General features: G+C 55.8%; 1 protein-coding gene across 1 annotated transcript in view; it reads left to right on the top strand.

Moving 5' to 3' along the window:
- Positions 1–25,242, top strand: part of LOC132834518 (vacuolar protein sorting-associated protein 37C-like) — a 25,847-nt gene continuing 605 nt past the window's right edge. Inside the window, exons 1-5 of the mRNA XM_060853439.1 lie at positions 1–25; positions 11,564–11,690; positions 19,793–19,964; positions 23,092–23,174; positions 24,964–25,242. The exon at positions 24,964–25,242 is cut by the window's right edge and continues 605 nt beyond it. Of these exons, the coding sequence (XP_060709422.1) occupies positions 11,571–11,690; positions 19,793–19,964; positions 23,092–23,174; positions 24,964–25,242 (654 nt within the window). The 5' untranslated portion in view covers positions 1–25; positions 11,564–11,570. The remainder of the gene's footprint in view (positions 26–11,563; positions 11,691–19,792; positions 19,965–23,091; positions 23,175–24,963) is intronic.

Raw genomic sequence — 25,242 nt, 5'->3', positions numbered from 1 at the left:
GGGCGGGCGGCGGCGTCGGAGGGAGGTGAGTGTTGTGCTGCGTCTCCGTATTGAGGGCCTGCGGCCTACAAGGGGGGTGGGGTTAAAGACGATGGATAAAGAACAGTCGACTCCAACTACAGCCCACCGTGACACGGGAGGGGAAAGGGGGAGAAACCGGTCCATATCCTCTTTCCTCCCGCAGTGCAGGTACCTGTTGCTGGGGGCAACCGTCCCCGTTGACCTTTGACCCCTCAGCTCCACCTTTGACCTTGTCCTGGTCAGGGTCAGGGAGCAGCCTGGGGCTGGGAAACTTCCAAACAAAGTTCACTCCCCACCCCCCCTCACTCCCCACCCCCCCTCACTCCCCACCCCCGCCTCACTCCCCACCCCCCCTCAACTCCCCCACCCCCCCTCACGCCCCCCCCTCACTCCCCACCCCCCCTCACTCCCCACCCCCCCTCAACTCCCCCACCCCCCCTCACGCCCCCCCTCACTCCCCACCCCCCTCACTCCCCCACCCCACCCACACCCGCCCACTCCCCACCCCACTCACTTCCCCCCAACCCCACCCCCCCCCCCCCCCAACTCCCCACTCCCCACACCCCCTCACTCCCCACCCCACTCACTTCCCCTCACTCCCCCACCTCCCCTCACTCCCCCACTCTCACCCCCACCCACCCTCACTCCCCCACCCCCTCACTCCCCCACCCCCACCCCCTCACTCCCCCACCCCCTCACTCCCCCACCCCCACCCCCACCCCCTCACTCCCCCAGCCCCCCTCACTCCCCCAGCCCCCCTCACTCCCCCAGCCCCCCTCACTCCCCCAGCCCCCCTCACTCCCCCACCCCCCCACTCCCCCACCCCCCTCACTCCCCCACCCCCCTCACTCCCCCACGCCCCACCCACCCTCCACTCCCCACTCCCCTCCACTCCCCGCCCCCCCCACACTCCCTTTCTCCCCGCCCCCTTTCTCCCCGCCCCCTTTCTCCCCACCCCCCATGGGAAGGATGTTGCGAAACTTGAAAGGATTCAGGAAAAATTGACAAGGATGTTGCCAGGGTTGGAGGGTCTGAGCTACAGGGAGAGGCTGAACAGGCTGGGGCTGTTTTCCCTGGAACATCAGAGGCTGAGGGGTGACCTTATTGAGGTTTATAAAATCATGAGGGGGCATGGATTGGGTGGATAGACAAGATGGTGGGAGTCCAGAGCTCGAGGGCATAAGTATAGGGTGAGTGCGGGAAGATTTAAAAGGGACCTAAGGGGCAACGTTTTCCCCCAGAGGGTGGTATGTGTATGGGATGAGCTGCCAGAGGAAGTGGTGGGGGCTGGTACAATGACAGCATTTAAAAGGTGGATGGGGACATGAATAGGAAGGGTTTAGAGGGAGATGGGCCAAGTGCTGGCACATGGGGCTAGATTAGGTTAGGATATCTGGGTCAGCATGGACGGGTTGGGCCGAAGGGTCTGTTTCTGTGCTGTACAGCACTCTGACTCTAAATGGGACTAGATTAGGTTAGGATGTCTGGGACAGCATGGATGGGTTGGGCCGAAGGGTCTGTTTCTGTGCTGTACAGCACTCTGAGTACAGTGCAGTATTTACAAGCTGCCCCTTATTGTACCGTGTTCGGTACAAATTTCCCTCATTAGAGATTCTTCCGTACAAATTCTTAAGAAAAAATATGCGAAAAATAGGTTTGCAGGTCTCAGGAATGAATTAGAATGGGAAAATAGAATGTTCAGAACAACTAGTCTTTGTAACCCAGTCCACGCCAACACCTCGCCTCCAGACCACACTCTGCCTCCCCTTGAGAGCGGGAGACCGCTCTGCACACACCAGGCGTCCTCGGACATAATTCACCGAAAGCTAGTACCTAACTTCAGCGGGGAATGGGAAAGGCAGATGGACGATTGGCCTCGTGCATGTAGGTTTGCTCACTGAGCTGGAAGGTTCACTTCCAGACGTTTCGTCACCCGACTGGGTAACCTCTTCAGTGGGTCTCGAGGGGAAGCACTGCTGATTCCTGCTTTCTCTTTATGTTTGGGTTTCTTTGGGTTGGTGTTGTCATTTCCTGTGGCGAAGTGACTTTCCTGTTCTTTTTCCCGGGGGGGGGGTGTGGTAGGTGGGGGGTCGAACTCAATGTGATCGAGTTCTGGTTGGAATGCCATGCTTCTGCCTGAGCTCCAAATCTTCTCAAAACTCGGTGCAATTGGCTGCCTTTTGCAGAGGAAATGGAGTGGAAAATTATGCAATTCAAAGTGAAGGTGGAATACTGCGAACAGTTTTGGTTCCCTTGGGTAGTCCAGTGAAGATTCACTCGGGTTAACCCTAGTTTTTGGAGGGATTTCTCCATGCCTCCCCTTGAGTAGATTGGGCCCTTACTCACGGGGATATAGAAGAATGAGGGATGTCCGAATCCTCAAGAGACTTGCCAGGGTCGATGCGGGGAGGTTGTTTCCCTTTGTGGGGCCAGGCGAGATGATCTAAGTGAGGAGTCGCACGTTTAAGGCAGAGCTGGGCAGCGTGAGTCTGTGTATTTTGTCTTTGTACTGTCAAAGCTGGGGTCGAGTTCATTGAAATCAAGATCAAAGTGGCGCTGGAAAAGCACAGCAGGTCAGGCAGCATCCGAGGAGCAGGAAAATAGACGTTTCGGGCAAAAGCCCTTCATCAGGAATAAGGCTGTGGGAGCCTCTGAGGTGGAGAGATAAATGTGAGCGGGGTGGGGCTCGGGGAGGAAGGTGACTGAGTGTGAGATAGGTCAGGGGGAGGGGGGAGCAAATAGGTGGGACAGCTCATGAGGGCGGTGCTGAGCTGGAAGGTTTGGGGTAAATGAGGAAACTGTTGAAGTCCACATTGATGCCCTGGGGTTGAAGTGTTCCGAGGCGGAAGATGAGGCGTTCCTCCTCCAGGTGTCTGGTGGTGAGGGAGCGGCGGTGAAGGAGGCCCAGGACCCCCATGTCCTCGGCAGAGTGGGAGGAGGAGTTGAAATGTTGGGCCACGGGGCGGTGTGGTTGATTGGTGCGGGTGTCCCGGAGATGTTCCCTAAAGCGCTCTGCTAGGAGGCGCCCAGTCTCCCCAATGTAGAGGAGACCGCATCGGGAGCAACGGATACAATAAATGATATTAGTGGATGTGCAGGTAAAACTTTGATGGATGTGGAAGGCTCCTTTAGGGCCTTGGATGGAGGTGAGGGAGGAGGTGTGGGCGCAGGTTTTGCACTCCCTACGGTGGCAGGGGAAGGGAGGGTGGGTTGTAGCGGGGGCGTGGACCTGACCAGGTAGTCACGGAGGGAACAGTCTTGGCAGACAGCAGGTAGAGATGGGCAGGGAAATATATCCCTGGTGCTGAAGGCGCTGAGTTAGACTGATTCCTACTCCGAAGAGAATTGAGGGTTGTGGGACAAAGGCAGGAAAGTTGAGGATTGGTGGATCAGCCGTGAGGTCATCGAATGGCAGAGCAAATGTGATGGACTGAATGGTCTCTTTCACTTCGACACGTAATGGTCACATGGTCTGAAGATAATCCCCTCCAGTAACAACCAAATAAAATTCCTCCTCTTTGGCTTTCCAGTTTACTTTGCTCCTGTGCTCTCTGGTTGTCACTACCTGTGCGTTTACTCAAGCAAAGCCCACTTGGTCTTGAACGTCTCGCCCTTCTGTCAGCGTGCCCTTCAGCAGGAGGACAGTCACCGCTTCACTGGTCTCCCCAGAGTCACCGAACCTCCTTGTACTTGCTCACTAAGGCCTCTGCACATCGCAGTGCTCCGAACCCTGGGGTGACTGTCTGGCTGTGTGGAGTTTGCGCGCTTTCCCCAGTGTCTGCGTGGGTTTCCTCCGGGTGCTCCGGTTTCCTCCCACCATCCAAAGCCGTGCAGTTTAGGATGGATGCTAAATTTCGAGGAGAAAATGAGGACTGCAAATGCTGGAGATCAGAGCTGAAAATTAGATTAGATTACTTACAGTGTGGAAACAGGCCCTTCGGCCCAACAAGTCCACACCGACCCGCCAAAGTGCAACCCACCCATACCCCTACATTTACCCCTTACCTAACACGCATGGCCAATTCACCTGACCCGCACATCTTTGTGACTGTGGGAGGAAACCGGAGCACCCGGAGGAAACCCACACAGACACGGGGAGAACGTGCAAACTCCACACAGTCAGTCGCCTGAGTCGGGAATTGAACCCAGATCTCAGGCGCTGAGGCAGCAGTGCTAACCACTGTGCCACCGTACCGCCTTCAGGCATTCCTGAAGAAGGACTTATGCCTGAAACGTCGAATTTCCTGTTCCTTGGATGCTGCCTGACCTGCTGCGCTTTTCCAGCAACACATTTTCAACTCATGCTAAATTTCCTCCGGTGTTCAGGGATGTGTAGTTTCGGTGCATTAGTCAGGGGTTAATGTAGAGTATTAGGGAAGGGGGATGGGTTTGGGTTAGATTTCAGAGTGTCGGTGTGGACTTGTTGGGCCGAATGGCCTGTTTCCTCCCTGTAGGCATTCTATGATTCTAACCGGGGCTGGAATTCCGAAGAGGTTGAGTAAGAAACGGTCTTGCTTTGTGCACTATCACTCTCTGCGTTTGGAAACTGGGTGATCCAGGTTCAGTCACTGACACACGGCTGACTCGGTTCCTGGACCCATGCTGTTCTCTGCTTGCAGCTTCCTTGCACTTCACACCCAACGGTGGGCAAGGGTCGCAAATAATCTCTCCAACTGTGCACGGATGTTGTATTGGATAAGGTCGCTCCCTTGCGGCCGCGCTTTCTCTCTCTCTCTGTCTCAGTTCCACCCAGTCACAGATTAAACCATGTGTCTGTTTCGCATCTTTGCTACAACTTTCACAATGCGTTGTTCAATTCCAATTTTAGACAGTGGTTGCCCAACTGAGAGCATTGATGTAAAACGCCTTTTGTGATGTCAATTAAAAAGCACTTTCCAGCTCCCTCGAGCTGCGGCCCTTTGTCACTGTCTGTCCCATTGTGCCTGGTGAAAACGCCCCAAATTCGCAGTCAGTCGTCTCCTAATACAGGTTTCTAACACTATCAGAAAGTCGAGCGTTCCTGTGAAACCTTTCATACCCGAAATGGCGTAGAGCGAAGACTCGTTCGTTTATGCAGGAACCATTTTTGTAAAAGCGAAAATCCACTTTCGGTTAGCAGAAACAGGTGCTCATATCGGTCTTTCGTAAAAGCAAAATGGCTTCAAGCGAACTTTCGAAAAATGGAGTGGGGTGAGGGAGGTTTGCCTGTAACCGGGTACTGTATGTGTTCATCGCCGTTGCTGACAAGATAAAGAATTGCCTCTGGGTCACCAGTTAAAAAACAAACCCTCAAAATGGCGTCGGCTGAACCGTTCCTATCCGCTGCCACAGTTTCGAGTCAATCCAGGCACCTTCGACAATGCAGCACTGTCTCGGTGCTCTCCCTCTAAAGGAGTGGTGCTTATCTCACATGGCATGTGGAGCCAGAATTAAGCCACTGAACACCTCCAACCTTCTCCAATGTCCAGAGGGTCATGGCTGATCTGGTAGTTCCACGTTCCAGCTTATCTTTGGTAATGTTTCGCCTCCCTTCCTGAAGTGGTTAGCACTGCTGCCTCATAGCACCAGGATCCCAGGTCCGATCCCACCCTTCAGGGTGACTCTGTGAACTCCACACGGACATTCTCCCCCGTGTCTGCGTGGGTTTCCTCCAACAGTCCAAAGATTTGCAGGTTAGGGTGGATTGGCCATGGGAAATTGTCCCATCGTGCCCAGGGATGTGCAGGTTAGGGTGGGATTGGCCATGGGAAATTGTCCCATAGTGCCCAGGGATGTGCAGGTTAGGGTGGGTTGGCCATGGGAAATTGTCCTATAGTATTAGGTGCATTGGTCAGAGTGAAATGGGTCTGGATGGGTTACTCTTTGGAGGGTCGGTGTGGTGGTTGGGCCGAAGGGCCTGTTTCCACACTGTAGGGAATCTAATCTAAACTAATCAAAGGCTGTGCTTCTGATGCCTTTTGACGCAGAGATCTCAAACCCTTGTGACCCTCTGAGCAAAACATTTCCCTTCACCTCTTATATGGGTCACCCTTGATTACTGAAGGGTAGGAGGTTGAGGGGTGATCTCGTTGAGATGTAGTTCTGTGCTGACTCTATAAACAGTGACCCTCCCTGCTTCTAGATTCTTCCACAAGAGGACTCCTCTCTTCCCCCCCCCCCCCCCCCCCCCCTCCCTCCCCCCCACCTTTCGTATCAAAATGCTTAAGGATTTTCTCAGTGCTGAATTAATTGAAAAATGCTCTTCTAAACATCATCGGACCTAGGCCTCACCTGTCTCATCGTAGCTCATAAGATGAACCAGCAGAAATGGGTCCTGCAGATGCTGGAGATCAGAGTGGCGCTGGAAAAGCGCCGCAGGTCAGGCAGCTTCCGAAGAGCAGGAAAATCAACGTTTCGGGCGAAAGCCCTTTCTCAGGAATGAAAGTCCCGATGAAGGGCTTTTGCCCGAAACATTGATTTTCCTGCTCCTCGAATGCTGCCTGACCTGCGCTTTTCCAGCACCACTCTAATCTTGACTCCTAAGTTAACCCATCCATTCAGATAATTAAGCCACCTCTGAACTACTCATAAAGCGTTGACATCCTTTGAATAAGGAGTTCAATACTGTGCACACCAATCCCGCCAATGCCCTCAGTAACTAAAAGCATACTTCTCTACTTTTATATTCAATTGTTCTCGCTATAAAAGATGCCACTCTGTTAGCTTTCCCTGGTTATTTGCTGTCCCTGCTGACTAACCTGTCCTGACTGATGCACAATTGCACCCAGATCCCTCTGCATCTCACCTCTTACCTTTGGGAAAGGGTGCCTGTCTTTATTCTTCCTGGCAATTTAACGTTTTCCTACGTTATTTCGCTAAATCGTTGCGCAGTCCATCTGTCCCTTTGTCACACGTGTCAGCTTCACAATTTCTGTCTTGTGTGTCATCGGTGGATTTAGCAAAAGGACTATCCATCCCTCCACCCAAGTTATTTCGACAAGTTGTGAGAAATTAGCCCCATGTGAGGCATCCCACACATTATGTCCTACTGGACTGAAAAAGACCCATCCATGCTGTCTGCTTCCTGTTCAGCAGCTGATCTTTTATTCACTACAACGTTCCCTCCTGAGCCACGAGCTTCTGTTTTGCAAAACCAGTCTCAACAAATACCTTTAGAAATGAAAGAGCGAGTGCATGTATTGTTCCTGTTTGACCGTAGCACATGTTACTTCCCCAATAAGTTGGGTAAACATGAGTTTTCCTTTGTAAAGCTATGTTCCTTCTGCCTGGCTGAGTGTCTTTAATTGTTTCAAAGCCTGCTGCTAGGACATACAGGTAATCTTGTGTTTTCTTTTTAAAAGTCCACTTTACGAAGAAGGTGTTTGGTATGCTTTCCTTTATTGGTCAGAGTATTGAGTACAGGAGTTGGGAGGTCATGTTGCAGTTGAACAGGACATTGGTTAGGCCACTGTTGGAATATTGCGTGCAATTCTGGTCTCCTTCCTATTGGAAAGGTGTTGTGAAACTTGAAAGGGTTCAGAAAAGATTTACAAGGACGTTGCCAGGGTCGGAGGGTCTGAGCTACAGGGAGAGGCTGAACAGGCTGGGGCTGTTTTCTCTGGAGCGTCGGAGGCTGAGGGGTGACCTTAGAGGTTTATAAAATCATGAGGGGCATGGATAGGGTAAATAGACAGTCTTTTCCCTCTGGTTGGGGGAGTCCAGAACTAGAGGGGCAAAGGTTTAGGGTGAGAGGGGAAAGGAACCTAAGGGGTAACTTTTTCCCCCAGAGGGTGGTGCGTGTATGGAATGAGCTGCCAGAGGAAGTGGTGGGGGCTGGTACAATGACAGCATTTAAAAGGTGGATGGGGACATGAATAGGAAAGGTTTAGAGGGAGATGGGCGAAGTGCTGGCACGTGGGACTAGATTAGGTTAGGATATCTTGGGACAGCATGGACGGGTTGGGCCGAAGGGCCTGTTTCCGTGCTGCACATCTCTCTGACTCTATTTTGCTTTTATGAAAGACCCACTTCCCTAACCGAAAGGAATCCGAAGAGATTTTGGCTTTTAGGGAAAGGGGTGAATTTTATTCCCCATGTAGATTAATGCTTCTTTGCTTTCCGCCATTTCAGCTTCCCAAAGGTTTCACAGGAACGCTCTCCTTTCAGATCGCGAGGGAAAGCTGTATTTGAGTGAACTGACCGATGTAATTTCCTGATTCCTGTCTCTTCCTCTTGTTGCCTGAAAGGAGTTATATTTGGTACTTCGCCGTCTAATCAAATATTCTCCCAAACTTTGAACTAATAGAATGTACCTTGGACACAGGGAATTTTAGAAAATTGGAAGCAACAAATGAACCTCTCACTGGCCAGTACTTTTTCAGGAAAGATTTCCATTCGGTTCAGCCAGCTCTCTCATGCACTCCTAAGCTTCAAATACTTGTCTCAAACAAACTTCTACTTCCCTCTACATCCATCAAAGTTTCACCCACCCTTTCACACACACGTCATTTCCTGTATCCGTCACTCCCGATGAGGTCCTCTACATTGGGGGGGCAGGAAGCCTACTCGCTTCAGAGAATACCTCCGGGACACTGCACCAGCCAAACCCACCGCCCCATGACTTCAACCCCCCCCCCCCGCTCCACTAAAAACCTCTCATCTTCTGCCTCGGGACTCTCCAACCCTAGGGCATCCATGTGGACTTCACCAGTTTCCTCATTTGCCCCCACCCCCCAACCTTCCAGCTCATGACCTGTCCCACCTATCCACTCCACCCTCCTCTCCGACCTATCGCCCTCACCTCCATCCACCTCTCGCACACTCAGCCCCACCCTCCTCCCCATTTATCTCTCCACCTTGAAGGCTCCCAGCCTCATTCCCGATGAAGGGTTTACGCTCGAAACGTCGATTCTGCTGCTGCCTGACCTGCTGCGCTCTCGACTCTGATCTCCAGCGCCTCGCTTTCGCCTGGAACAAACGTCTGTCCGTTAGGCCGGGCCTTGCGGTACGTCAGGGTGGGTAGAGTGTGCTGTTGGTCCACCAGGTGCTGTTCTGTTGGACTTGCCCCCCCCCTCTTTTCCCTCCCCCCATACCAGGAAGACCCGAAATGAGGTCAGAAAAAAGACAGCCCTTCATCTTCACCCAGGGGGTTGTACCTTTGAACAGTAAAAGGGGCAGTGAGAGGGTGGGTGGGTGAAGCAGAGGCCATGAGAAGATCAGCCATGATTGTATTGAACGGCAGAGCAGCATCAAGGCGCTGGACCACCACCTCCTGCTCCTCGTTCTTACATTCTCCGCCATTCAACCCGTGCCTGATCCAACATTCCTCATGCCCGCTTTTCTGCCTTTTCCCCACAACTCTCCAATCCCCAACGAAGCGCAAATCGGTATCTGCTTCAGCCCGAGATATGCACAAGGGCGTTCTGCCGCAAGCAGTCCCAAAGACACTCAACCCTCCTGCGAGCAATCATTCCTCTTCATCTCAGTCTTAACTTGGTGCTCCTTCGTTCCGAGACTATGCCCTCTGGTCCTCGACCCTCCCAGGAGGCGAGACATTCCCTCAGCCCTCTCTCTCCCAGCCAGCAGTTGTTTGGCTGTGGTAAGCGAAGCTTGGGTTTGTGACTCCAGACGAGAGAGCCTGAGGTTTGACACATCTGCTGCACAGGGCGGATGTGGGTCCTGCAGACGCTGGAGGTTAGAGTCCAGATCAGAGTGGTGCCGGTAAAGCAGAGCAGGTCAGGCAGCATCCGAGGAGCAGGAAAATCGACGTTACGGGCAAGAGCCCTTCTTCAGGGATGACCTGATGAAGGGCTTTTGCCCAATATATCAGCTACACACTAAAACGAAACAGGCTATGTGGGAAAGTGCTTGCTGTGGGGGTGGGGAGGGTTGCCATTTGTTCAGAAGATTTAAGGATATCTGATCTTACTGTCAATAGATAGATGTAAATAAGGTGATCACATCTGTTCACTTGTGGAATGTGTGGCAGTACTTCCTTTTGATCCCAAGAGCTGGATGCTGCACGTATTTTACAGTCGAATGTTGGATAATTGAATTTCTGGAAGACCTTTTTGTTTAAAAAAGACTGATACTCGATAGGACAAGAGCTTGTAATTTAATAAGCTGAGTGGAATGTGCACATAATAGAACAATCCTGATACATGTTCATGTATCTCAGATTTGAACTTAGGAAGGTCAGCTCCCTAATCTTGACTGTTGTAGAATGTGACTGTCTCATTACCCTTAGAGGATAGGGGAGAAAACACGCAGGCTGAGACTGACGTAGTAAGGAAGTTGGAATTGTGCGTCTGTGAGAACATTCTTCAGTCAATTACATTCACTGACCTCCAGGTTCAAGGGGCAGAGAGAGAGGATGGAAGTTGGTGGCTAGGTTAACTCTTTGCGGTCTGATTCGAGTGAACACTGGCTTGTCATGGAGTGAATGTTAGTGCGTCGTTCCCTGGAGCTCGAGATCTGGGAATGTCGTGAATTTAATTTGCATTCTGGAAATCTAAGGTGATGTTGGGGGGAAAAAGACAGCCATTTTGTAGGGTAGTGGTACTCAGCATGTTAGCTGAGCGTAGATACCTCGTGACCTTTCTCCACACAGTTCAGACTCGTCTCTCGTTATGATGTACAGTTAAAAGGGAGTTTATCGAGTCAAGGCATGTGGCCATTTGGGGCCTGAATTTCCCAGTTTGACATGTGTGTCGCTTAACTAATCAAGTGTACACAGGCCTAGCAACGAGTTTCTCTTCCTATACAAACGTTTGCTGTTTTATTGCTGCTAATCTGATTAAGGGCATGTGGTGTTTTTGTAATTTTCATACCAATTTCTGTACAAAGACAGCTTGTGTGCAGCAGTTAGGGGTGTATCCTGAGAGAACTCTTCAGGATAATAGCTGGCATCACTCCACTGCTAATGGTTTTAGAACCTTAGCTCAAGCCTGGCTTGAGTTATATCGATGTTATAGTGTAGCATTGATGCCATTGGTAAACAGAGGTAATCATTTAAACTAAACTGTGTAAGAGTTTCACATTCCGGATTACCACAGCGTACGATCTCCAGGATGAACTGAGAGAGGCTTACAAGTCAAGGGATTCCCTCAGCCGTCTCGACTCTAGCAAGGAGGCAGTGGCCTAGTAGTATTATCGTTCGACTGTAATGTTCTGGGGAACCAGGTTTAAATCCTGCCACGTGGCAGATGGTGGAATTTGAACTTAATAAGCATCAGGGGGTTAGGTGTCAAAGGGTAGTCGTCGTCGATTGCTGGGGGGAAAGACCCCACCTGGTTCACTAAAGTGCTATCCTTACCTGGTCTGGGCCTATATGTGACTCCAGACCCAGCGCAATGGGGTAGACACTTAACTGCCCTCTGGAGAAGTGAGGGACGGGCAGTAAATGCTGGCCTGGCCGATGACCACCTCGTCCTGTGAGTGATCAGAACCGGGTTTGGCGAGTGAGGGAGAGACCGATCTCCGGTCCCTGAGCTGAGCAGCTAATAGCCAGAGGGAGGCAGATGTGTGGCGCGGCAGTCTTCATCTGGTTCCCTGTTCCTTTCAGATCCCCGATGGAGCCTGTCCAGTCGGTGTCTCTGATGAATAAGCTGAAGGGGCTGAGCCAGGAGCAACTCGAAGAAGTCCTGAATAGCCCAGAGAAGCAAGACGCCCTCTTGTTGGACAGTGAGGAGGTGAGAGAGGGCCTGCCTGCTTTCGAAATCGCGCTGAGTCCCAGTTGGGTCACGGCGCTATATTGCCTGCTCTGCTGTTGAGCCCTCGAGAGGCCATCTCTGAGGGACTAGGCGTGTACCCAGGGCATGCACAGGCCATGCAGCCCATCCACCCTGTCCATAGCCCCCCTAGGCAACTTGCATCTCTTGGTGACACTGTTCAGAATAGGAGCCACTTGAGGCCAATCTTCCCCTTGGAGCCAGGCCTTGCTAACCCCTTCCACCTTGACTCTGCCCCCCCGTCCTAGCCCTAACGTCTGTGCCGCTGACAGGTTTCCTCTCGCTTTGATTGGAGCCCTCAGATCTCTGCAGGGCGCTGTCGTCCAGGAGCGTGGCTTTAATTTTGACGCGTACGTGTGCAGGTCCTCGGCCGGCGCGTCCCAGCATCCAGCGCTAGGGAGCAGAGGTTTGCTGCCATTGAATGGGCGCCGTGCTTGGTGCCTGACCCAAGCTGACATCTCGAGGTCCCTGCACCTATCCCCTGCCTGCCTAGACGCTGCGATCGTCACGAACCTGGGTTTCGCCTGACCCTGTCCCAAATCAGCGCCATCACTTGGACCGCTCTGTTTCTGTTTCTGCATCTGCATGTCCGTCTTTTCAGCTGCCTGACGCTCCTCTTGGAAGCTCTAAGCAAAGCGCACCTTCCCCCGCCCCCCCGCCATCTTGTCCTATCCACTCCTGAAGCCCCTTGCTGTTCCTTTGCTGCCTTCAGGTAATGTTATCGCTCTGTCCCAGCTTCCCCCCCATGATGGCATTGTGACAATGTTTGGCGATGGCGCACAGATAGAATCACAGATTCCCTACAATGTGGAAACACCCCCTTCGGCCCAACACGTCTACACCAACACTCCGGAGAGTAACCCACCCAGACCCATTCCCCCGACCCCATTACTCGACACTTACATCTGGCCAATCCCACCCTAACCTGTACATCCCTGGGCACTATGGGACAATTTCCCATGGCCAATCCACCCTAACCTGCACATCTTTGGACAGGAAACTGGAGCACCTGGAGGAAACCCATGCAGACACAGGGGTGGGGGTGGTGGGGTGTGGGGGGTGGGGAGTAGGGGTGGGGGAGTGGGGGAGGAGAGAGAATGAGCAAACTCCACACAGACAGTCACCTGACCAGGGATGTGCAGGTTAGGGTGGATTGGCCATGAGAAATTGTCCCATAGTGCCCCAGGGATGTGCAGGTTAGGGTGGGTTGGCCATGGGGAATTGTCCCATAGTGCCCAGGGATGTGCAGGTTAGGGTGGATTGGCCATGGGGAATTGTCCCATAGTGCCCAGGGATGTGCAGGTTAGGGTGGATTGGCCATGGGAAACACAGGAAAAGGGTTTGGAGATGGGTCTGGCTGGGTTACTCCTTGGAGGTTGGGTGTGGAGAAGTTGGGCCGAATGGCCTGCCTCCACATTGCAGGGGATCTCTGATTCTCTCCAATAGAAGGGGTATACTGCTGAGGCTGTATAAGACCCTGGTCAGAACATATTTGGAATACTGTGAGCAGGTTTTGGTCTCGATGGAAGAAAGCTATGCTGGAGTTTGGGTTTCACAGGAGACTTAGACGAATGCTCCCATTTGAGGAGGAGTTGGGGACTCTGGGTCTGTACCCAGTGGTGTTTGGAAGGCTTTGGGGGCTGGGGTGATGAGGTGAGGTGGCATTCCATTGGAATCTCCGTCAGAGCCCTGGATAAAACGGACAGGGAAAAGATGTTAACACCAGGAGGAGAGACTCGATCTCTGGCTCAGAGTGACGGCACAACGCTGAGGAGGAATTTCCTCAGCCAGAGGCTGGGGGATCTGAAGAACTCACTGCCCCAAGGGCTGTTAAAGCCAAGTCCTAAAGGCAGAGAGAGGTTGTTGATTGGTCAGGGGATGGAGGGTTAGGGGGAGAAGGCAGGGGGACTGGGTTCTCCCTTATGACTGGGATAGCCTAGTGTTACATCGACACTGTCTGGTCCTGTGAGCCATACCTTCAGCTGCTGAGGCCCTGCTCTCTGGACCCCCTCCCATCTCCAGCTCTCTGCGTCTCCTCCTCCTTCAGTTTGGCGGAGCTTGAAAATTTGAAAGGAGGGAAATGACGAGCAAGTCTCAAAACGACATTCCACGATGGGCACTTCCTCCCCCCCCCCCCCCCCCCCCCCCCCGGCCCGGCGATGAACTGATAAACAGGAAAGTTGTTTCCCAATGCTGCCCAACTTGGTCAAATCTGAACCAGCTGCATCACTGAGCAGCAGCTCACTCCCCCACTCCCTTATTCCCTCCCTCCCTCCCATATTTTCTCCCACCCTCCCTTATTTGCTCCCTCCCCCTCTGCTCTCTCCCTCCCTGCTCGCGCGCGCTCTCTCTCCCTCCCTGCTCGCTCGCGCTCTCTCTCCCTCCCTGCTCGCGCGCGCGCTCTCCCCCTCCCTGCTCGCGCGCGCGCGCTCCCTCCCTCTCTGCTCGCGCGCGCTCCCTCCCTCTCTGCTCGCGCGCGCTCCCTCCCTCTCTGCTCGCGCGCGCTCCCTCCCTCTCTGCTCGCGCGCGCTCCCTCCCTCTCTGCTCGCGCGCGCGCTCCCTCCCTCTCTGCTCGCGCGCGCGCTCCCTCCCTCTCTGCTCGCGCGCGCGCTCCCTCCCTCTCTGCTCGCGCGCGCGCTCCCTCCCGCTCTGCTCGCGCGCGCGCTCCCTCCCTCTCTGCTCGCGCGCGCGCTCCCTCCCTCTCTGCTCGCGCGCGCGCGCTCCCTCCCTCTCTGCTCGCGCGCGCGCGCTCCCTCCCTCTCTGCTCGCGCGCGCGCGCTCCCTCCCTCTCTGCTCGCGCGCGCGCGCTCCCTCCCTCTCTGCTCGCGCGCGCGCGCTCCCTCCCTCTCTGCTCGCGCGCGCGCGCTCCCTCCCTCTCTGCTCGCGCGCGCGCGCTCCCTCCCTCTCTGCTCGCGCGCGCGCGCTCCCTCCCTCTCTGCTCGCGCGCGCGCGCTCCCTCCCTCTCTGCTCGCGCGCGCGCGCTCCCTCCCTCTCTGCTCGCGCGCGCGCGCTCCCTCCCTCTCTGCTCGCGCGCGCGCGCTCCCTCCCTCTCTGCTCGCGCGCGCGCGCTCCCTCCCTCTCTGCTCGCGCGCGCGCGCTCCCTCCCTCTCTGCTCGCGCGCGCGCGCTCCCTCCCTCTCTGCTCGCGCGCGCGCGCTCCCTCCCTCTCTGCTCGCGCGCGCGCGCTCCCTCCCTCTCTGCTCGCGCGCGCGCGCTCCCTCCCTCTCTGCTCGCGCGCGCGCGCTCCCTCCCTCTCTGCTCGCGCGCGCGCGCTCCCTCCCTCTCTGCTCGCGCGCGCGCGCTCCCTCCCTCTCTGCTCGCGCCCCCTCCCTCTCTGCTCGCGCCCCTCCCTCTCTGCTCGCGCCCCCTCCCTCTCTGCTCGCGCGCGCGCTCCCTCCCTCTCCGCTCGCGCGCGCGCTCCCTCCCTCTCTGCTCTCCCTCTCCGCTCGCGCGCGCGCTCCCTCCCTCTCTGCTCTCCCTCTCCGCTCGCGCGCGCGCTCCCTCCCTCTCTGCTCTCCCTCTCCGCTCGCGCGCGCGCTCCCTCCCTCTCTGCTCTCCCTCTCCGCTCGCGCGCGCGCTCCCTCCCTCTCTGCTCTCCCTCTCCGCTCGCGCGCGCGCTCCCTCCCTCTCTGCTCTCCCTCTCCGCTCGCGCGCGCGCTCCCTCCCTCTCTGCTCTCCCTCTCCGCTCGCGCGCGCGCTCCCTCCCTCTCTGCTCTCCCTCTCCGCTCGCGCGCGCGCTCCCTCCCTCTCTGCTCTCCCTCTCCGCTCGCGCGCGCGCTCCCTCCCTCTCCGCTCTCCCTCTCCGCTCGCGCGCGCGCTCCCTCCCTCTCCGCTCTCCCGCGCGCGCTCCCTCCCTCTCCGCTCGCGCGCGCGCGCTCCCTCCCTCTCCGCTCGCGCGCGCGCGCTCCCCTCTCCGCTCGCGCGCGCGCGCTCCCTCCCTCTCCGCTCGCGCGCGCGCGCTCCCTCCCTCTCCGCTCGCGCGCGCGCGCTCCCTCCCTCTCCGCTCGCGCGCGCGCGCTCCCTCCCTCTCCGCTCGCGCGCGCGCGCTCCCTCCCTCTCCGCTCGCGCGCGCGCGCTCCCTCCCTCTCCGCTCGCGCGCGCGCGCTCCCTCCCTCTCCGCTCGCGCGCGCGCGCTCCCTCCCTCTCCGCTCGCGCGCGCGCGCTCCCTCCCTCTCCGCTCGCGCGCGCGCGCTCCCTCCCTCTCCGCTCGCGCGCGCGCGCTCCCTCCCTCTCCGCTCGCGCGCGCGCGCTCCCTCCCTCTCCGCTCGCGCGCGCGCGCTCCCTCCCTCTCCGCTCGCGCGCGCGCGCTCCCTCCCTCTCCGCTCGCGCGCGCGCGCTCCCTCTGTCTCTCTCTCTGTCTGTCTCTCTCTGTGTGTCTCTCTCTCTGTCTGTCTCTCTGCTCGTGCGTGCGTGCTCCCTCTGTTAATTCCCCATGGCCTGTCCACCCTAACCTACACATCCCTGGGTACTATGGGAGGAAACCCACAGAGACACGGGGGGTGGGGGGATGAATGTGCTAACTCCACACACACAGAGTCGCCCCCGAAGATGGGATCGTCCCCGGGTCCCTGGCCCTGGGAGGCAGCAGCGCTAACCACTGAGACCCACTGTCGCCCCAACACAGCCCAGTGTTCTGTCTTCCCTGCTTGGCCTGGTGCTGTCCTGGGTGGTGTCCAATCTCCCCGCTCGCCCAATGTTTCCAGGGAGTGGGGAGTGTGCTGCACCTCTGGCTGTCTTTGAGCTAGCCCGGACCGGTTAAACCAGCCGAGAGAGCTGTCGGGCTGCATTCCCAGGCTCCCAGCCGGAATGGCAAGCAGGGCTCTCGCACTGCGCCCCTTTGTAATCTGCCGGCCTGCGGGGAGAGAGAGAGAAACTGTCATCTCCTGGAAAGGATGGGACCAGGGAATGGGTGAATGGAATACAGCGACAGGAACGTTGTGGTAAAAGGCATTAAAAGCATCTCGAGAGTTCTCGTGGCGGAAAACTGACAGGGCGACGCGGAGAGAAATAAAATGAGGCCAGCGCGACCCCACAGGAGAAAGATGCTGAGAAAATGGATGGGGTTAAGGGCTGCCTGAGACCCCGGGAGCTGAAAGCCTGTGGTACCCAAGGGTTGGCTGCAGGGTCAGAGGATGCATTGGCCGTTATCGTTCAGAGTTCGCTGGACTCTGTAAAACTCTGGTCGTTCCTTGCTTCCGTCCGCTCCACCAACTCTGTCCCCTCACTTGCTCGCTCTCTTTCTGCTGCTGCCTTTTTCTGCTACCACATGGACGTTCATGTTTGGACTCTGCCTCCCCCAACCCCCCCATTCCCCCATCTTTCTCTTTTACCCCTTCCTCTCTTTCCCCCCCATCTCTCTTTCCCCCCCATCTCTCTTTCCCCCCCATCTCTCTTTCCCCCCCATCTCTCTTTCCCCCCCATCTCTCTTTCCCCCCCATCTCTCTTTCCCCCCCATCTCTCTTCGCCCCCCCCCCCCCCCCGCCATAGTCAATGGGTCCCTCTTTCCTTCCTGTCCCTGAGTCTTTGCTGCCCTTGTGTCTGCTCCCTCACTTCCTGCACCGTTTCCTCCTGAACCAAGCTGTGCGGTTGGACCGTAGCCCACGAGGAGTGCATCTCTGTTTCAGCAATGCCTTCCATGACGTGTCCGTGGCCTGGAGTTTGATGTGAGGGTGCAGTATCCCCAAAACCTGTAACCTCATTCCCCACCTGCTGTCCAAACTAGTTACCTTCCCGACTTTCGGGTACATTGATTGTTCCTTCCGTGTCGCTGGGTCAATGTGCTGACCCCCTTCCCCCCCCAGCACTGTGGGCGCACATGTATCCAAAAGACTGTCATCGCACTAGAACCTGGCTCCCCAGGGCAGTTATGGATTTGCCAGAAATGTTACCCTCGCTTGGATGCCCACTGCCTCAGCGCTGCCAAAGGGGTGCCCACCATCTTCCTCTCCACTGTCACCACATACTGCCTTCCCATTCTGTCTCCCTTTGCCCTGTGGGCTTGTCACGTTGTCATGTCTCACCGATCTGGGATTCCTGCTCACCTCTGTCATGGGGCTGTGAGATGTCCCTCACTGGGGACCCCAACACCCTCCATCGTGGAGCTGTGTGAACTCGCTCCGCGCTGGGGACCCCAACACCCTCCATCGTGGGGCTCTGTGATCTCCCTCCGCACTGGGGACCCCAAAACCCTCCATCGTGGGGCTGTGTTATCTCCCTCCGCACTGGGGACCCCAACACCCTCCATCATGGGGCTCTGTGATCTCCCTCCGCACTGGGGACCCCAACACCCTCCATCATGGAGCTGTGAGATCTCCCTCCGCACTGGAGACCCCAACACCCTCCATCATGGGGCTGTGTGATCTCCCTCCGCACTGGGGACCCCAACACCCTCCATCATGGAGCTGTGTGATCTCCCTCCGCACTGGGGACCCCAACACCCTCCATCATGGAGCTGTGTGATCTCCCTCCGCACTGGGGACCCCAACACCCTCTGTCGTGGGGCTGTGTGATCTCCCTCCGCACTGGGGACCCCAACACCCTCCGTCATGGCGCTCTGTGCTCTCCCTCCGCACTGGGGACCCCAACACCCTCCGTCACAGGGCTGTGTGATCTCCCTCCGCACTGGGGACCCCAACACCCTCCATCATGGGGCTGTGTGATCTCCCTCCGCACTGGGGACCCCAACACCCACCATCATGGGGCTGTGTGATCTCCCTCCGCACTGGGGACCCCAACACCCTCCGTCATGGGGCTGTGTGATCTCCCTCCGCACTGGGGACCCCAACACCCTCCGTCATTGGGCTGTGTGATCTCCCTCCGCACTGGGGACCCCAACACCCTCCATCATGGGGCTGTGTGATCTCCCTCCGCACTGGGGACCCCAACACCCTCCATCGTGGGGCTGTGTGATCTCCCTCCACACTGGGGACCCCAACACCCTCCATCATGGGGCTGTGTGATCTCCCTCCGCACTGGGGACCCCAACACCCTCCATCGTGGGGCTGTGTGATCTCCCTCCGCACTGGGGACCCCAACACCCTCCATCGTGGGGCTGTGAGATCTCCCTCCTCACTGGGGACCCCAACACCCTCCATCATGGGGCTCTGTGATCTCCCTCCGCACTGGGGACCCCAACACCCTCCATCGTGGGGCTGTGTGATCTCCCTCCACACTGGGGACCCCAACACCCTCCATCGTGGGGCTGTGTGATCTCCCTCCACACTGGGGACCCCAACACCCTCCATCATGGGGCTCTGTGATCTCCCTCCGCACTGGGGACCCCAACACCCTCCATCGTGGGGCTGTGCGATCCCCCTCCGCCCTGGGGCTCTGTGCCATTTTCCCCCCTCCCCCCCCCCCCCCCCCTGGGGCTCTGTGCCATTTCCCCCCCTCCCCCCCCCCCCCCCGCCCTGGGGCTCTGTGCCATTTCCCCCCCTCCCCCCCCCCCCCCCCCCGCCCTGGGGCTCTGTGCCATTTTCCCCCCTCCCCCCCCGCCCTGGGGCTCTGTGCCATTTTCCCCCCTCCCGCCCTGGGGCTCTGTGCCATTTTCCCCCCTCACTGGGGCTCTGTGCCATTTCCCCCCCTCACTGGGGCTCTGTGCCATTTTCCCCCCGCCCCCCCCCCCCCCGCCCTGGGGCTCTGTGCCATTTTCCCCCCTCACTGGGGCTCTGTGCCATTTTCCTCCCGCCCTGGGGCTCTGTGCCATTTTCCTCCCGCCCTGGGGCTCTGTGCCATTTCCCCCCCTCACTGGGGCTCTGTGCCATTTTCCTCCCGCCCTGGGGCTCTGTGCCATTTTCCCCCCTCACTGGGGCTCTGTGCCATTTTCCTCCCGCCCTGGGGCTCTGTGCCATTTTCCCCCCTCACTGGGGCTCTGTGCCATTTTCCCCCCTCACTGGGGCTCTGTGCCATTTTCCCCCCTCACTGGGGCTCTGTGCCATTTTCCTCCCGCCCTGGGGCTCTGTGCCATTTTCCCCCCTCACTGGGGCTCTGTGCCATTTTCCCCCCTCACCGGAGGTGTTCCCTCACTTCCCGAAACTGTCTGACCATCCCCTTGCCGTTTCTCAGGTGCAGAACCTGCAGCTGGAGCAGGAGATGTCCCTGGCGACAAACCGCAGCCTGGCCGAGAACAACCTGCAGTTCAAACCGCGGCTCGAGGGAGGCAAGAGCCTGCTCCAAGAGAAATACACCAAGCTTCAGAGGCTGTACCAGACCGTTCAGAAGCAGCAGCAGCAGCTGGGTACGTCTGTGTGTCTGTGTGTCTGTGTGTCTGTGTGTCTGTGTGTCTGTGTGTCGTGCTGAAAATGTGTTGCTGGTTAAAGCGCAGCAGGTCAGGCAGCATCCAAGGAACAGGAAATTCGACGTTTCGGGCCAGAACCCTTCATCAGGAATGAGGAGAGGGTGCCAGGCAGGCTAAGATAAAAGGTAGGGAGGAGGGACTTGGGGGAGGGGTGATGGAGATGTTATAGGTGGAAGGAGGTCAAGGTGAGGGTGATAGGCCGGAGTGGGGTGGGGGCGGAGAGGTCAGGAAGAAGATTGCAGGTTAGGAAGGCGGTGCTGAGTTCGAGGGAATCGACTGAGACAAGGTGGGGGGAGGGGAAATGAGGAAACTGGAGAAATCTGAGTTCATCCCTTGTGGTTGGAGGGTTCCCAGGCGGAAGATGAGGCGCTCCTCCTCCAGCCGTCGTGTTGTTATGTTCTGGCGATGGAGGAGTCCAAGGACCTGCATGTCCTCGGTGGAGTGGGAGGGGGAGTTAAAGTGTTGAGCCACGGGGTGGTTGGGTTGGTTGGTCCGGGCGTCCCAGAGGTGTTCCCTGAAGCGTTCCGCAAGTAGGCGGCCTGTCTCCCCAATATAGAGGAGGCCACATCGGGTGCAGCGGATGCAATAGATGATGTGTGTGGAGGTACAGGTGAACTTGTGGCGGATATGGAAGGATCCCTTGGGGCCTTGGAGAGAAGTGAGGGAGGAGGTGTGGGCGCAAGTTTTACATTTCCTGCGGTTGCAGGGGAAGGTGCCGGGAGTGGAGGTTGGGTTGGTGGGGGGTGTGGACCTGACGAGGGAGTCACGAAGGGAGTGGTCTTTGCGGAACGCTGATAGGGGAGGGGTGGGAAATATATCCCTGGTGGTGGGGTCCGTTTGGAGTGCCGTCATTTCCGCCAACTCCAACAATTTCCCATGGCCAATCCACCCTGACCTGCACATCCCTGGGCACTATGGGACAATTTCCCATGGCCTATCCACCCTAACCCTGGGCACTATGGGACAATTTCCCATGGCCTATCCACCCTAACCCTGGGCACGATGGGACAATTTCCCTTGGCCTATCCACCCTAACCCTGGGCACTATGGGACAATTTCCCATGGCCTATCCACCCTAACCCTGGGCACTATGGGACAATTTCCCTTGGCCTATCCACCCTAACCCTGGGCACGATGGGACAATTTCCCATGGCCTATCCACCCCAACCCTGGGCACGATGGGACAATTTCCCATGGCCTATCCACCCTAACCCTGGGCACGATGGGACAATTTCCCATGGCCTATCCACCCTAACCCTGGGCACGATGGGAGTTTTGGTGGAGGCGTTAACTGGCATGAAATGTTTTCGATAAGAATGAAATGCGATGATAATGATGCCAGTGGCAGGCGGGTCAGTAATGAGAGGGACACGTAGCTGTAAGTGTCGTTGGCTTGGCCAGCATTTATTACCCACCCCTGAATGTCTCCTGAGAAGGTGGGGAGCTCCCATCATGGGCCAGTTGTGCTGAATGGCCTCTATCTTGTGTCCATTTCATAATCAGCTTCTGGTTCTACCTGTCGGACAAGTCACTCCCTAGTGTGAAACCTGGTCCCTGATAGGTGCTAAGTTTTTAGTAGTTGTTGTTTCGGTGTGGTGTTTTCTCTCTGAGCAAATTCACAAAAGGCTGCCTACATACTCCTAACAATCTAGCACCGCAGTCTTTGGAAAGCAAAGGAAAAGCCTGTTATGCGGTACAAGAGGGATATGAAACGATTTTGTTACGAATAACCGAAATAAAGGCTAACTTCTTCCCTCAACGACGGTCATCGGGATTCTCGATCACCGTGAAAATTCACTTCTTGCTCCAATGTCATGAGTCATCCAAATATTCTGCCTCCACTCAACGTGAGTTCAGGCCTCTTCCTGGGACCCTTGAGCAAATTACAAACCAAACTCCTCGATTCCTAACCAGAGGTTTCTAAACCATTATCAGCTTCAGAAGTTGCACGGAAGCACTCACTCCGAACCTCCGCTGCCTCGCTTGTTATGGAGTCTGCTCTGCTGTTAATGTAGATTTTCTCTCAAAAGAAGCCTCAGCGCTGTCCCTCTGAAGAATGAGGGGGTGCCGGTGTTGGACTGGGGTGGGCAAAGTTTAAAAATCCCACAACACCAGGGGTTATAGGCCAACAAGTTTATTTGGAAGTGTGTGAGAGAGAGTGCACGTGTGGGAGAGTGTGTGTGTGAGACCCGGGAAAGCTCTCACCTTCAGTCCATTATCTGAACCGACATGACACCAATTGTTAAAGTTCACTTGAGGATGTAACTTCTTAAAAAAAAAGTTTTGCTATTTCCATTTGTAAGAACTGAGACCGACATGTTCATTCTAAAAGATGAGCGAAATCCAGGTCTTTTTCAATGTATAATTTCAGTTGCATCGCACTTTTGCTATAAATCCTGTGCCTTACGATCCTATTCTCCACAACCACCTGATGAAGGAGCGTCGCTCCGAAAGCTAGTGTTCTTCCAAATAAACCGGTCGGACTCTAACCTGGCGTTGTGAGTTTTAACCTGGTCTTTCTAAGTGAAATCGATCCTGCCTGGTTGTGTTATTGTTACCAGACAGCAGCACCCCAATTATTTATTTTGTCCATCTACGTTTCTAACGCTGAGAAGTATTCGCTTTAGGGGTTTTTAAGGAGCTCATTTTAAATGGCTATAATCAAACCTAAGAATACTATGAACGTAAAAATTGCAACTCTCCCCTTCCTTTTGAATTTCATAGGATATAAACGCGATTCCAACTGAAAACAACACGTCTATTTGACTTTGGAGCCAGTTACTAATTAGTGATGACGTTTACCCTTATCTTTCCTCACCTTCCTGACAAAAAAACTAGCAGAGTTTATCTGGCTGTGTCCTTGGAATGCTGGTATTTCCCAATTCGTTTCCAAACTCCCTTCAGATCGAAGCCAGATGAGTGTGATTTTATTTTCTCCCCCCTTTTTTTTTTGAAACGCTGGTGGCTAGCCAAGCGCGACGAGTTGTTGCAGGCACAGGGGCAGCTCGGTGCGAGATCGGCGCAGGGCACTTTGTTTAGTAAACGCAGGACTCCCTGATCGTTGCAGAAAGGTTTTCCAAGGCGGCGAATACGGATCTTCTCCTGTCGACGCTGCAGGCCGAGGGGGCAAAGGTCGAGGAAGAGTCTGAGGTGAGCGGTTCGGGGGAGCGGGGGGCAGGCTGCTGGGTGGGCTCCTGGTGAGTGGTGGCCTGGGTGGGGCAGAGCTCCCCCTCTCTCTCTCTCCCTCACAGTCCCGTCGCTGGGCCGTAAACTGTCTTTTTTTGTGCTCCTTGTTGCTGGTCAAGCACCATTTTCCGGCACGGAAGAGGCCATTCAGCCCCTCCCCTTGAGCCTGTCCTGCCATTTAAGGAGATAGCAGCTGCTCATTGGCCTCACTCTGTATATCTGCCTTGAGCCCATATCCCTGAGAACTGCTGCTCAGCGTTAATTTACCTGTCTCTGATTCAGCATCCCCTGCTGTTGTGGAAGGATACCAGACCCCTCCCACCCTTGTGTGTGTCACAGTGCTTCCTAATGTCTATCCTGAACACTGTCGGTCCTCATCCTCAGACTCTGCTCGCTCTCATAGAGCCATAGAGATGTACAGCACGGAAACAGACCCTTCGACCCAACTCCTCCCTGCTATCCCAGATATCCCAACCCAATCTAGTCTCATTTAGAGCCATAGACATGTACAGCACGGAAACAGACCCTGCTGTCCATGCTGTCCCAGATATCCTAACCTAATCTAGTCCCAACTGCCAGCACCCAGCCCATATCCCTCCAAAACCTTCCTATTCATGTCCCCATCCAAATGCCTCTTAAATGCTGTCATTGTACCAGCCTCCACCACTTCCTCTGGCAGCTCATTCTATACACGTACCACCCTCTGTGAAAAAGTTGCCCCATAGGTCTCTCTCATATCTTTCCCCTCTCACCCTAAACCTATGCCCCTCTAGTTCTGGACTCCCTGACCACAAGGAAAAGACTTTGTCTATTTACCCTATCCATGCCCCTCATGGTTTTGTAAACCTCTATAAGGTCACCCCTCAGCCTCCGACGCTCCAGGGAAAACAGCCCCAGCCTGTTCAGCCTCTCCCTGTAGCTCAGTCCTCCAACCCTGGCAATATCCTCTTCTAAAGTCTTCGCCTCCTTCCTAAGATACAGTACCCTGAGCCTGACACAGTTTTCCAACTGAGAGCAGGCCATTGTTATTACAAAAGTTCATCCTAATCTCCATGCTTTTCCTTTTCATACCCTGTGCCTCCATTTACAAAACGCACGACCCCACACGTCTTCGGTTTTGGCAGCCCCTGTGGGGAGAGAAACCAACTTCACACCATGAGTCCATTGATTCTTCAATCCCTGAACTTCCCGCGGAATCTAGCCCTCTGTGGTAATCACACTTGGAGAGTTTTAAAGAGGGAATTCCAGGTGCTTGGAGCCTGCGGTTCGAAATTCGTACAGTACGGAACAGAGTCAGTTTACATAGGAATTCTCATTGTGTGACCTGTTTACATAGGAATTCTCATTGCGTGACCTGTTTACATAGGGATTCTCATTGCGTGACCTGTTTACATAGGAATTTTCAGTGACCTGTTTACATAGGAATTTTCAGTGACCTGTTTACATAGGAATTCTCATCGTGTGACCTGTTTACATAGGAATTCTCATCGCGTGACCTGTTTACATAGGGATTCTCATCGCGTGACCTGTTTACATAGGAATTTTCAGTGACCTGTTTACATAGGAATTCTCATAGTGACGTTTACATAGGAATTCTCATCGCGTGACCTGTTTATGTAGGAATCCTCACAGCGTGACACGTTAACATAGAAATTCCCCCTCTGATGTTTGCCTAGGCCGGTCCCTGGGGAGGGATGGCGAAGGGTTTACCGTTGGTCATATTGCGGTTCCGACCCCCTGTCTTGTTTTCCAGGAGCTGGCGGAGAGATTCCTCGAAGGCCACTTTGCCCTGGAGGTGTTCCTGGAGCAGTACAACGAGCAGCGGAAACTGGCCCACCTTCGCCGGGTGCGGATCGAGAAGCTGCAGGAGATCCTGAGCCAGGCCCGGGCCGCGCCCGCCCAGCCCAGCCCCCAGCGGCCGCCCCCGCCCGTCCCCTGCCCCGCGGCCGGCCCGCCCCTGCCCTACGACCCCAACCCGGGAGGGGCCGGGCTCCCCCGCCAGGGGGCGCCCACTTACCCCCCTGCCTCCGCC

This window comes from Hemiscyllium ocellatum, chromosome 40 (assembly GCF_020745735.1).
Source record: "Hemiscyllium ocellatum isolate sHemOce1 chromosome 40, sHemOce1.pat.X.cur, whole genome shotgun sequence".
Classification (NCBI taxonomy): domain Eukaryota; kingdom Metazoa; phylum Chordata; class Chondrichthyes; order Orectolobiformes; family Hemiscylliidae; genus Hemiscyllium; species Hemiscyllium ocellatum.
Note: the sequence above shows the minus strand (reverse complement) of the source record. Positions and strands in the feature narration are given on the sequence as shown.